This window comes from Aquarana catesbeiana, linkage group LG03 (assembly GCF_042186555.1).
Source record: "Aquarana catesbeiana isolate 2022-GZ linkage group LG03, ASM4218655v1, whole genome shotgun sequence".
In the NCBI taxonomy this organism is placed as follows: Eukaryota; Metazoa; Chordata; class Amphibia; order Anura; family Ranidae; genus Aquarana; species Aquarana catesbeiana.
In genome coordinates, this window is record NC_133326.1 from 647,540,395 (window position 1) to 647,554,267 (window position 13,873).

A 13,873-nucleotide genomic window follows, 5' to 3' on the forward strand; every position below is an offset into this window, starting at 1 on the left:
AACTGCACTGAAACTGCACTTGTAGTGCAAAGAGGATTTGCCCTTAGGAAATAACCCCCATTTTCTCATAAAACAACAATTACATCACCCCAAAAGTGTTGTAGCGTTGAGACAATAATCCACACATTCTTGATGAACAATCTTTTTAATACCTGCACAATCACATGTGCATTTACCAAAGGTTTTTCTGACAAACCAACATGTTTGTTGTATAACAATTTTTGTGGTGTCATTATCCAAAATCAAAATGTCCATTTTATAGAAAACAGGCATGTGTAAAACCCACAAGAAAGACACAAATCTTGATCTTACAAAGTTCACATTTGGTAGAACTGGAAGGCAATATCAGACATGAGTATTTAGGAACTGTGTTTGATATTGCGTTCAGATGGGGGGAAATCACTTCAGGAAAAGCCAAATTTGGAAGATGCACACAAATTTCCCAATGTCAACATGTGCTAGCTGCCATCACGGGGGATCAAGGGACGTGTTTTGGGGGAGAAAGCCCTTCCTCACTGCTACTTTATTATTGAGGAAGGGGTTGCACCCCCAAAACGCGTCCATTGATCTCCCGTGATGGCAGATAGCACATGTTGGCACACTGTGTGCATCCTCCAAATTTGGCTTTGGGAAAAATCACAAAAACATTTTGCACATTGTAGCACACAAAAGAAGAAAGTGATTTGGAGGGGTTTTAAACTCACCCCAAAACATCAATGATGTTTTTATATTTTGGAATAACATCATTGATGTTTTGCTTGATGTTTTCCAATTGTAAATTACACCCCATGATCTCCCCGATCAGGATCTGGGCACTTTCGGATGTGAAAGGATCTTCATCCACAACCTCACGATCACCTAAAAAGAGAGGAAACCCAAAATAAATTAGGTCTAAAAAATATGCCGCCATCCATCTCTTATCTGAGCCTGTGGTCGCAGACACTCACCTGTTGTGGTGACTAGTTCCACCACGTCTTCATCCTCCTGCTCATCTTGTGTTTTGGGGGATTTCCCCTTCTTCCAGAGGGGGGGGGCTCTGGTCTCCTCGGATGAGGGGTGTCCTCCGAGTCTTTTTTCCCCTATGTAAAACAAAAATGGTATAATTAGCACACAGATATTTGATGGCAGAACTAGAAATAGGAAACATTGCTTGGAAGTGGGGTACAATTGTCTATTTTAGCCGAGTTCCAAGATGTAGCTTTTTTAGTGTCCTTTGTCAAGCTGCAATACTTTACCTGTTTGGTACAAGCTTCACAGATGTAGCCCCCCCTATAGTATACACTGGAGCACCTGTGTGGCCCCCCTAATAAAAATGGTGTTCTGGTGTCCCACACTAGTGCTCCAGTGTCCAGATGTGAAAACAGCTGCTCAGTGTTCTCTCCTTACACACAATCTAGTTTGCATTTCATTCTAGTAACAAAGCCATCTACACAACCCAATTCTTTGAAGACAAGTATAGGGCCTCAAAATGGTGGCCAAATGCATATGGCCTAAACAATGGTATTTTATCGTCCGAAATAAAAATGTGTGATCCGAACGAATAATGTGCCCATGAACATGAAAGTTGCCATTTTAAACTGTACAACAGTTCCTAAAAGCACATGGAGCAGCACGAACGTAATAAACACAAGAACAATAGGAACACAGCACAACTACTTACTTTTTTGCAGCACTCTCCGGATCTTTCTGTACTGCTCATGTTCTCGTAATTTCAGGTCCGACCACCGCTTCCTGAGCTGATCTTTCGATCGTCGTACCCTGAATTTCCGGTGCAGACTTCTGACCACTTTCGCCATGATCTTGGCCTTTCGGACATTGTGGTTGGGGTAAGGCCCATACTTTCCATCATAGTCGGCCTTCTTCAGGATGTCCACCATCTCCAACGTCTCCCCAAAGGACATATTTGAGTCCTTTAATCTCTTTCTGGATCGGGACGTTTCAGGCTCCGGCCTTTCCTCCTCCTCCTCCTCCTCGTTGCTGTAATTAGCACGATCCTGCTGTCTATCCGCCATGTGCTCTTCCTCCACTGCGCCGAATGAAAAGGGGCGGGGAATAGAATAGAAAGAACATCAGGGGCGGGCGGAGTTATACGCATGCGCAGTGTGTATAAATCGTAACGCGTGCGTCTTACGTACGATCTGTGAGCGGAGGAAGGAGCATCGGAGACGCCGATCGTGCTAACGAAGGTAGGATCTAAACTTGGGCCTATACTGCTTCGAAATGGAAGCCTATATTGTAACAAGATTAGGGGAGTTTGGCCTGACATTAGGGTTTGTCTTGTGTTGTGTCTTGCAGAGAAAATGGATAGGTTCAACGACCACAATTTCCTGCCCCTGTTTATTGACAAGTACAGGGAGCTGCCTTGTCTGTGGCAGGTGAGACACCCCCACTATAACGATAAACAAAAGAGGCAGGCAGCGCTGGAGAAACTGCTGGAGTTGGTGAAGCCGGTGGTCCCCACAGCAACCATCCCTTATTTAAAAGCTAAAATTGGTGGCCTGAGGAGCACTTATCTTAGGGAGCGCAAGAAGGTCACAGATTCCCAGAGGTCCGGAGCTGCAGCAGATGACATTTATGTCCCCAGGCTGTGGTACTATGAGAGACTGCGATTTCTGTCAGACCACACTGAAGTCAGGGAATCCCTCTCCACTCTTCCTTCCACTCTTCCTTCCATACCAGCTGAGGCTTCCGATGTCCAACCTGGGCCTTCCAGCCAGGAAGAAGTGGAGGAGCCCAGCTGGAGTCAGGTATAGCATTCTTCTACAGATTTCTGGGCAATAAATAAATGATGTTTACTAGATGTTGTTATTGATTATTAATTGCTGATTAAAAAAAAGTGTTTTACATATCAATAGACAGTAGTGGTCACCCAAAATTGGGACAAGAATGCAAAATGCTGGGCTCAGAAGGATAGTCTGTTATATTTGTTAACATTGAATTTGCAGCAGTCAGGAGGTGTGTGATTGATGTAAAAAAAACTAAAACTATGTCCCTTTTTCATACACAGGAAGACCTCAGCCAGGAGGAGGCTGTGGAATGTGGCAGTCAGGAGGAGGCGGGGATTATTAGTGTCAGCCAGGAGGAGGCGGGGATTAGTGGCAGCCAGGAGAAGGCGGGGCTAAGTGTCAGCCAAGAGAAGCCTGGGACCAGTCGCAGCCTGACTGAGTCTCAGGTTCCTCCCCTCCGCCTGCCACATAAATGAGCCAGGAAGGCCACTCCCAGTCCTGTGCAGGATTCAGCATACAGGCTGATCCAGGAGGCTTCGGCATCCCTCAGAGCCTTCCCCAGTCCTGAAGAGGCCTTTGCCTGCATGGCTGCCACCAAATTGCTGGGCATGCAGGAGGGCCAACGCAAGATCTCTGAGGACCTGATTTATAAAGTCCTACGTAAGGGGGAGAGTGGGGAACTGACACACAAGACGGATGTCATTGAGATCGATGATCCTCCTCCTCCTCCTCCTCCTCCTGCTGCCACAACTCCACCACCACAGCCAAAGGCTGGAAGGAAGCGTGGAAGGAAGACCAAAGAGTGATGACCCTGGGTTCAGTCTGGTCTGACAGAAGATGCAGTCTCTCGTATGACCACAGCCTGGGGACACAGATGTCATCTGCTGCTTTCCGGATCTCTGGGACTTCTGGACCAGACTGCCCTCCCTTAGATATGGACTCCTCAGGCCACCAATTTTGCTTTTAAATAATTGATGTCTGCCCTGGGGGTCCTAGCCTTCACCCACTTCTGCAGTTTCTCCAGCGTTGCCTCCCTCTTTGTTTATAGTTGTGACCCCTTAATAAAATATTTTTAGGTAAATTCTACTCTCCTGTGTGTGTTTTCATCCAAAAAGGACAGTTTGTTGGTGACGATTCAGGTACATTTCTAACATAAAATGTGAAATTAACAAGAGACAACAACACCAAACAATCTCCTACAGATTAAATAGAACAACATATCAATGGTGTTGTGGGAACTTGTCACAAAAAACACACAAACATTTTCGGGAGTACAAATCAAAATTACCAAAAAAAAAATTAAAAAAGAGAAACACGAAAAAAGATTCTACATTAAAGTCAAAAAAAAAAAAAAAAATATGTTGTCAGATGTGAGAAATCAAAATATATTGAGGGAATCCCGATAAATAGTAACGAAAGAAGTTTGTGAGAAGTGTGTGTGAATATGAGCAGCAAAACTACTTAATTCTTGTCACATTATAAAGAAGAAGAGAGTGCGCTGTATTAAACTATTTTGAACATTGCAGCGTGACGAAAGTGCTGTATCCATTCCGAATGCCACGTTTACCAGAACAAGCTGTCCCGTGTCGGAATTTCTTCTGAGCATGCGTGGCACTTTGTGCGTCGGAACAGGCCACACACGGTCGGAATTGACGCGATCGGATTTTGTTGTCGGAAAATTTTATCTCCTGCTGTCCAACTTTGTATGTCGGAAAATCCGATGGAAAATGTCAGATGGAGCCCACACACGGTCGGAATTTCCGACAACACGCTCCAATCGGACAATGTCCATCGGAAAATCCGACCGTGTGTACGGGGCATAAGACTGGGATGCCATTAAAGTTCATGTGCGTGTAAAGGCAGGCGTCCCAATAATGTTAACAATATAGGGTATATGGTACTGCAGCGATCGTTATGAGCAGGAACATTTAATTTGGGCTAGTTTTTGATGGTAGGTCATGGTAATAGCAAGAAATATACAGCTAGATTTTGAAAAAAATATGGTTTTATTTACTATTTTCCTAATATATACCACATACAGGGCCGGACTTACCATTGGGCTTGACTGGGCTCAAGCCCATGGGCCAATAGGGGGCCCCAGTGGGCCCAGCCCGTTTCAAAAGCCGACGAAAGCCGCCGAGATACAAAGGACATCCGGCTCTGTATCTCGGCAGCGCCATTTTTAAGCTGAAAGGCTGCAATGACACTGGGGCAAGGCTACACTGACAAGGCAGCAATGACACTGACAAGGCTGCAGATGGACACTGATAAGGCCTCATTGATGGGCATTTAAATGTAAGTTTTTTCCTTAAACTTCCCTCCTAAACTTGGGGTGCGTGTTATACGCCGATAAATACGGTAATTATCATTTATCCATTTTTATTGCTTTTATTAATCGTGGACCCAGGACGAATACCAGTACAGTAGCCCCCATTTATACGCTTATATATTATCTACTTTTGTGAGTAGCCATTTGGTTGTTTTGTCTTGTCCAATTAAACAGAAGTTCTTTATTACTGCACTGAGTCTGGCGCACTTTGTCCTTTTCTATTTCTGTTTTATAGAGCTGTGCATATGTATAGAAGGTAGGGCCCGAAAGTGACTCAAGCCTAGGGGCCCCCACCACCCTAAATCCTGCCCTGACCACAAAGCACATGCAAAAGTGGCAAAACTCTATTCAGGCATTAAAATCTGTTTTATCCTCCATCATGAAGGGGTTAAAGACAAGCAGTTGTGTTTAATCCATAACCTTATACTTATACATACTTATCCATAACCTTATACAAAAAATAAGTAACGTGTAAAGCATGGCCACGTTATAAGAATGTAGATGACATATTGACTCAAAAGAGGGAAGGGTGGGAAACTGAGAGAGAACAATAAACAGGGAGTCAGGACCTTACAAACTGGAAATATAACAAAAGGAGAGAGGACACAAGAAAGATATCATGAAAGAGGAAATAGGGAACAGACACAAGTATACTGAGTTAGGCCTGATTCCCACCTATGCAGGTTGCAGTTTGCATATTCCGGGTGCATTTTGCATTTTTCAATACACATCTTTAAACCATTGAAGTCTATGGAACCAAAAACCAGAAAAAAAACCCTGGCCCTTTCCATAAAATGCACAGATGTGAACTACATCCACAGGAAACCATGTTACATGGACTGTAGTGTGTTTCTGAAAAACTGAAAATGCACTAAAATGTGCATAGGTGTGAACCAGGCCTTAGGGACCTTAGATTGTAAGCTCTGCAGGGACTTATGTGAATGTACAATATATATGTAAAGTGCTGTGTAAATTGACGGCGCTACATAAGTACCTGTAATAAATAAATAAAATAAAGTGTAGCACCCTGATGTTTAGGCAGGGCTGCTATCAAATTTATTTGCCAGTTGATAGGAGGTCAATTGATTTCACCCCAATTCTGGAATTGCTGCACTTCTCTCTTCTGTCACTAGATGGCCGGGTATCTGGTGACATTAGATAAGACAAGGGCATTGCAAGTACAGATTAGGAATAAATGGGGTGTCTCAGCCAATGGGCAGGGATTTTCTTGGGTCCTTTGGCCTGCTGGGAGAGCCTATTTATTTGGGTGGAGTCAGGGGATCGGGGTTCTGTGCCACGTGGACGGCTGTCTGGATGGACATGTGTTGTAACGCCCCAGGCTGCTAGGCCATAAGCCTTGGGCCTATCCCAGGGACATCTGGCTGCTAGGCTGTCTGAGGGCCTATCCAGAAGCAAGAGAGCAGTGTAGGGTTGGGACTGCGGCTTGCAGTCCAACCAGAAGCAACAGTTCTGCTGGCCAGAGAACCAGCTGTGGTCGGAGGTAGAGGGGAAGATTTTGCTGCTACATACTATGTCTCTTCTGCATAAAAGCTGTCACCGCAAGGACAGACAGAAAATAGTTGTTTCCTGTGTATCCCATTCATACTGCAACTCATTTGCTTGTCAGTGAATGAAGTGTACTGTACTTTTGTATAAAGTTTGTACAAATACAGAAAAAAAAAGGAGCCATGTGATGCTCGGAGTTGTGCACCACACTGCCCCCTACTGCAGCCGGGAATGGACAGATAAAGGGCTTCGGCAGCTGTCCAATCCTATGTGAACTATCCCTAAAGTTTCTTACCTGCCTGTCCACCACTGGCAGCTCAGTGCACAATTTCAGCAATGCCGAGCTGACTGATCTCCCACACATGCACAGGATTTATGTCACTGTGGCTCAGCCAATTAAAATGGCCGGAAACTGGTACTCGGATCAGGCCTGGCCAAAGATGACATCGGCTGGCGGGGAGCTCCTGGACAGCGCAGCGTTGGAGTGAAGGTAAAGCTGGTCATAGAGGGATAGAATTTCAAATGTCTTAGGTAAATTTGTACAAAAGAATATTTGTTTGTAGTTTTAAAGATTTTGTTTGATTTTAAGATTTGATTTTGTAATGAATGGACTTTACTGAGTGAATTTCGAAAAGTGTATGTGGTTTTCATTCATTCATAGAAAAATGTTTCATTCTACTCCTTCAAACTTTCTCACCACTGCGGGTTAAAATGAATGTCAATCTGACGATTTCATGATTAGTGAGCAAAAGAATTTGCATTGGAAATTTTAAGCATCTACTACCAGCGAGAGAGAGAGAGAAGGAGAGAGAGAGAGAGAGAGAGAGAGGGAGAGAGAGAGAGAGAGAGAGAGAGAGAGGGAGAGAGAGAGAGAGAGGGAGAGGGAGAGGGAGAGGGAGAGGGAGAGGGAGAGGGAGAGGGGGAGGGAGAGAGAGAGAGAGAGAGAGAGAAGGAGAGAGAGGGGAGAGAAGGATGGAGAGAGAATAAGGGAGAGAGAGGGGGGAGAGAAGGAGGGAGAGAGAGGGGGGAAAGAGAGAGGGGAGAGAGAGGGGGGAAAGAGAGAGGGGAGAGAGAGGGGGGAGAGAGAGGGAAGGATGGAGAGAAAATAAGGGAGAGAGAGAGAAAGGAAGGGGGAGGGAGGGGGAGCAAGCAAGAGAGGGAGAGAGAGAGAGGGGGAGAGAGAGGAGGAAGGAGAGGGAGGGAGAGAGAAGGAGCGAACAAGAGAGGGAGAGAGAATAAGATAGAGAGAGAGAGAGAGAGGAGGGAGAGGAGGGAGAGAGAGGGAGAGAGAGGGGGAGCGAGCAAGAGAGGGAGAGAGAATAAGGGAGAGAGAAAGAGATGGAGGGAGGGAGAGAATAATGGAGAGAGAATAAGGGAGAGAGAGAGGGAGAGAGAGAGAGAGAGAGAATAACGGAGAGAGTGAGAGAGAGAAGGATGGAGAGAGAGAGAGAGAGAGAGAGAGAGGAAGGGAGGGAGAGAGAATAAGGGGGAGAGAGAGATAGAGAGAGAGGAAGGGAGGGAGAGAGGGAGGGGGCATAAGCAAGAGAGAGGGAGGGAGGGAGAGAGAGGGGGAGAGGGAGGGAAAAAGGGAGGGGGCAAGAGAAAGAAGGGAAGAGAGAAGAAGGGTGGGAGATAGAGAGAGAGAGGAGGGAGAGAGAAGGGGGGAGAAAGAAAGAAGAGGGGAGAGAGAGGGGGAGAGAGAGAGGGAAGGATGGAGAGAAAATAAGGGAGAGAGAGAAAGGAAAGGGGGAAAGAGGGAGGGGGAGAAAGCAAGAGAGGAGAGGAGGGGGAGCGAGAGAGAGGGGGGAGAGGGAGAGAGAGAGTAGGGGGGTAAGAGAGAGAGGGGGTGGGGGCGAGAGAGAGGGGGGAGAGAGAAGAGAAGACAGAAGGAGCAAAAAGGAGGGGGAGAGCGAGAGAGGAGGGGGGAGAGGGAGAGAGAAGGATGGAGAAAGAATAAGGGAGAGAGAGGGAGGGAGAGAGAGAGGGGATGGGAGGGCGAGAGGGTGGGGGAGCGAGCAAGAGAGGGAATGAGAATAAGGAAGAGAGAGAGGGAGTGAGAGAGGGAGTGAGAGAGGCAGTGAGAGAGGGATGGAGAGAGAAGGAGAGAGGGAGCGAGAATGGGAGGGGGCAAGAGAGAGAGAGAGAGAAAGAGAGGAGGGAATGAGAGAGAGGAGAATGATTGTGAAAGAGAGGAGATGGAGAAAGAGAGGAGATGGAAAGAGAGAGGAGTGGGAGAGAGAGAGGGGGGAGGGATAGGGAAGGAGAGAGAGGGGGAGAGACAGAGAGGGGGAGCTGGGGGAGAGGGAGAGAGAGGGGGAAGGAGGGAGAGGGCGAGAGAAAAGACAGGAACTACATGAGAGGAGAAAGTGGTCATATATTGTAACTGTAATGGACACCCCATCCACCACCATGATATGCGATATCAGTTGGCCACATACTACAGAAGGGAAAGAACATGGAAAACATTGAAGAGAAAGAGGACAAAAAAGGGAGAAGAAGAGAGAATAAGGGAGAGAGAGAAAGGAGGGAGAGGGGGAGCGAGAGAGAGAGAAGGAAGGAGAGGGGGAGAGAGAGAGAAGGAGGGAGAGGGGGGGGGAGAGAACAGAGGAACTACATGAGAGGAGAAAGTAGTCATATACTGTAAGTGTAATGGACACCCCATCCACCACCATGATATGCGATATCTGATGGCCACATACTATAGAAGGGAAAGAACATGGAAAACACTGAGGAGAGAGAGCAAAAGATGTAGGCTGAGATATACTAAGGAGAAGAGGGGAAAGAGTAAAAAACAGAAAAAGGAAAGATAGATTGGAAAATAATAAATCTGACCATAGATGGATCTCTTATTTTTTTTATCTACAATCACCCTGTCATGTTTTCCCCACTTAATCAACGCTGTAGGCTATAGTCAGCATCGCTGATCAGTGTTTTCTGATGGTGGGGGAGCCTCCCCTCTGTCAGAATACAAAGGCTCAGTGGGGAGGATTCCCCCCATCCACATTAAATGTGTGGATGGGGAAACTGAGTCTTTTTTTTTTTTTTTTTTTTTTTTCATTCAACATGCTGGTTGGACTAAATAAAATTATATCATCACAGAAAAGAGGATAGGAGGGGAAAAAAGAGATAAGATAAAAGCAAACACATAAAGTAAACACAAAAGTGTGGACAGAGACACACAGAAATAAGTGTTCCATGTACATGCACAGAGGTGAATACACACATTAAAGAGTATGGTAGCAATACATTGTCAGAGCTGTGTGCTGTACCTGCTGTCACTGATGCTGCCTTCTGGACTGATGAGTTGACGTTCCGCCTGGTGAACAGACATGGGAGGTGTTACAGTGGGCAGGCACATAACTAAACATCTACTGACTAGTCTCTAATTGTGCTGACAGTGAACTGTTTGCTTTATTACATCAGTCATTGACAGTTGTTGGGGCTTTGTGACACTGCTAGTTCTGCTGTTGGGAACACCAAAATACAATGCTACTTTCCTTACCAAAATCTTTTCTTTGCTGGCCAAAATGCTGCAAAGTATCATTCCCCAGTGAGGAAGAATAGATAGAGTGACGTCATAGAAAAAAGGGTCAGTTCACACATATGCGATGCGGGAACCAGCACGATTCTTGTGCTGTACCCGCATTGCGTGTCTCTGGCAGGCAGTTCACACTGCCCTATGCGAACCACTGCGGGTGTCAATACAAAGTTAATGACACCCCCCAGATCGGTTCGCAGATCGCAGTGCAAACTGTGAAGTGGTGCAGGAATCGGATCGCATAGGTGTGAACACCCATGCGATCCGATTCCAGTGCGGACCAAAAAAAGGGTCCTGCACCATTTTAGTCCGAATGCGATGCGAATTCAGTCATACAATCTGTATGGCTGAATTTGCATCGCACAGACATTACATGTGATCTGCACAGCAATGCGTTATTCACAGTGTTATGCATATTTTCTGTATATTTAAAGCGGAGTTCCACCCAAAAATGGAACTTCCGCTTTAAGTCAAGGTGACCCCCTGACATTTGGCATGTCATTTTTTTGGGGGGGGAGTGGATACCCTCTTTTTAGAGGCACCCAGCTCCCACTTTCTCTTGGGGCTCCGCAGCAGCGGAAGCAAGTTCTCCTCTCCTCCCTCCCTCTCGGCAATCATCGGGGACACGTCACAGTCGTAGCGCGCCTCGTGCATGCGTAGTGTGTGCCCGGCTGTGAAGCCACAGCCGTGCACGCACAGTGACAATGCTGGCGCCGCAGAGGAGGCAGAGAGGAGCGGGGCTTCATATGCCCACATCCCTTTTTGTAGCTGCTGACTTTTATATGGGTTCACACTAGTGCGAATTGGATGTGGGTTTCCCTACATCCAATTTGCATACCTCCCAACTTTTTGAGATGGGAATGAGGGACACCTACTAGCGATAGTATGTAGGCACAGGACACATCCCCTGCCACGCCCTCTTAAAGGAGAATTATACCAAAAAAATTAGTTAAACCCACAAGTCCTTTTTTTAACTACTACTATTCCTCTATATTGGCTTTCCAAATTAACAAATGCAGCAATTTAGAAATTGGATGAAAGGTTTGGCACTGTGAAACACTTTTTGAAAGATAAGTATTGCATTTTATATACAGCAATATAGATCAGACCAAAATGAGGGACAAATGAGGAGGAATGAGGGACAGAGGGACTTTGTTCCAAATCAGGGACAGTCCCTCGAAATCAGGGACAGTTGTGAGCTATAATTTTGAATGACAGGAGATTATGACCGGCTCTCAACGAAGCCGGTTCACACCCCTCCGGGGCGACCGCGAAGCGAATTGCACAGGGGTCCTGTGCATTTTTGGCTGCTTTTCAGCTCCGAATTCAGGCAAAAATTCAGGCTTGATTTGTCCCTGAAATGGAGAACAGGGACACACTGGACCCCTGCTGTCAGCCGCATCGGTATTAGGTGTGAACCCAGCCTCAAAGTAGTATTAAAACTTCTGCATTTTACACATGCAGTTTACAACTTTTAGACCCCTTTCACACTGGAGCTGCGTCACGATAGCGGTGCTTTACTGTCATTTTAGCTGCGCTTTTCGGCCGCTAGCTAGCTTTTAACCCCCGCTGCGGCCAAATAAAGGGTTAAAAGAGCCGTGTTGCGGCGCTGCGAATCGCTTTGCAGAAGCTTCGGCAGCGCTGCCCATTCATTTCAATGAGCAGGGTGTTTTGGGAGTGCTGTATACAACGCTCCCAAGCCACCCCAAAGATGCTGCTTTCAGGACTTTTTAGAATGTCCCGCAAGCGCACTGCCCCAGTGTGAAAGCACTCGGGCTTTCACACTGGGGAGGCATGGGAGGCGTTTTTCAGGCACTTTGCAGGCGCTATTTTTAGCACTATAACGCCTGAAAAATGCCTTCAGTGTGAAAGGGCTCTCAATGCTGCGGGCTCCTGCTTTCTAAGTGCTGCTTTTCTGAACCTCCGATCTTTACAGGAAACTGTTAAAGTGTACCCCTTTATCACGTGATCTGTGACACAACAGGTCGGGAGGAGCCGGGTGAGGTCACTTCTGGTCGCGGCCGAGACCAGAAGTTTTCATTTTATGTGAAGCTGATTACTGCAATTTTAAATGTAAGTTTGCTGCTGTTTAATTACTTGCCGAATAGCTGCTGTCATTATACTGCGGCAGGTCAGCATATTTCCGTGAACCATCATAGCTGTACGTCGGCCCTTTAAGCCGGGATAGCAGGCATGCGCGCACACCCGCTGCACTGAAGTTCAATGCTACCGAGCATGTGTCGAATTGTTTTCCGACTAAAAAATTGAGAACCTGCTCTCAATCTTTTGCTGGCGGGAATTCCGCCAGTAAAAGTCTGATGGAGCATACACACGGTCGCATTTTCCAACCCAAAGCTCTCATCAGTCTTTTGCTGTCCGAATTTCCGATCGTGTGTACGTGGCATAAGAGAAATCACTTCTGTTTCTGTTTAATATTCATACTTCCCAATGCCCAGTCAAGAGCCTTTAATGCATGGTGCTGCTGGATATTGGTATAAAAGGAGTTTACATCAACACTGGCAAAAATGTGATCTTCGTGTATAGTCAGGGGTTTGATCAATTCAATTAATTCTTTACTATCTTTTAAATAGACTGGACATTTTTGAGTAAGCGGTTGCAGAAAACAATCCAAATATTCCCCCAGTCTAGAGTCAACACCACTGACTATGGGTCCTCCTGGGGGTCTAAGTGGATTCTTATGCATTTTGGGTAACTGGTAGAGAAGAGAAGGACAAGAGGATACAGGGGAGGTAAAAGGCAAAAGAAAAAGAGAAACATAATGGAAGGAATTTTTCATTTGAGCAATGTTATCTTTTCAGAAGATGAGCTCAAAGTTTTAGAATTAGGTCTTAAATATGCGTTAGACAGGAACTTTAAACAAATTTGATGTTTTTATTGATTTCCAAAAATGTATAAGAAAAATTAACATTAAAAACGTTTATGCGAATAGTAGTTCACCAGTGGATCAATCTAGTGAGGAGTATCAGCATATTTCCTTAAAGAACAATTCTATTTTCAATTCCAAAATCACCAATAACCACTTTGTGGGAGTATTTAAGTCTTTGGTTGAGCAAGATCTGGACAAATTGAACATTCGTCCGAGTAGACGAAATACAGATTTAGAAAGAGGTGGGTCCTGGGAGGAATCCCCCTCAAAGACAGCTGTTAAAAAAGAAAAAGGGCATAGTTATCAGATCAGCTGACAAAGGTTGGGGGGGGGGGGGTCTTGTTATTCTAAATAAAGCTGACTATTTGGAAGAGTTGGATAGATTAGAGACAATTAATAAAGAGGAATCCTACTAATAAATTTAGAGCCAAATTGAAGAGGCTAATAAACGGAGCACAGAAGGATGGTATTTTAAAAAAGAAAGAAGCAAGATATCTATAAGAAGATGGGGCAAGATATCTATAAGAAGATGGGGAACAACTCCTATGATATCTCTTTCTCAGAAACCTATCATCCCATATGGTACATTTTCTAGATCTCGCTATACATAGAAAATGGAAAGACTTTCTTCAAGGATGTAGACAGAAATGTCTAGATCCCATTGACACCATCCTAGATGGCTGGGTGGCATCCCTAAAAGCCAGATGTTGAGAGAAAGGAGACATTGCAACAAAAAAGAAGATTTTGACACTCAAGTGGAATTGATTTTGGAACAATTTCACGAAAAGGGGTACAATCTAAAAGATTTAAAGAGAACTAAAGAAGCCATTGGTGAGATATGGAAATTTTTTTCAAAGAAAGCTAAAAAGAAGAAAGATTATGGTGTG

At 45.4% G+C, this 13,873-nt stretch overlaps 1 protein-coding gene across 2 annotated transcripts in view; it reads right to left on the reverse strand.

Moving 5' to 3' along the window:
- LOC141133305 (beta-1,3-galactosyltransferase 1-like) overlaps positions 1-9,917 on the reverse strand; it is an 86,990-nt gene extending 77,073 nt beyond the window's left edge. The window contains exon 1 of one of the 2 annotated variants that reach the window (XM_073622594.1): positions 9,831-9,917. In XM_073622594.1, the coding sequence (XP_073478695.1) occupies positions 9,831-9,892 (62 nt within the window). In that variant the 5' untranslated portion in view covers positions 9,893-9,917. Of the gene's footprint in view, positions 1-9,807 lie in introns of both variants that reach the window. The other variant, XM_073622595.1, reaches the window with a different exon arrangement.
- Between the last annotated feature and the right edge of the window lie 3,956 nt (positions 9,918-13,873).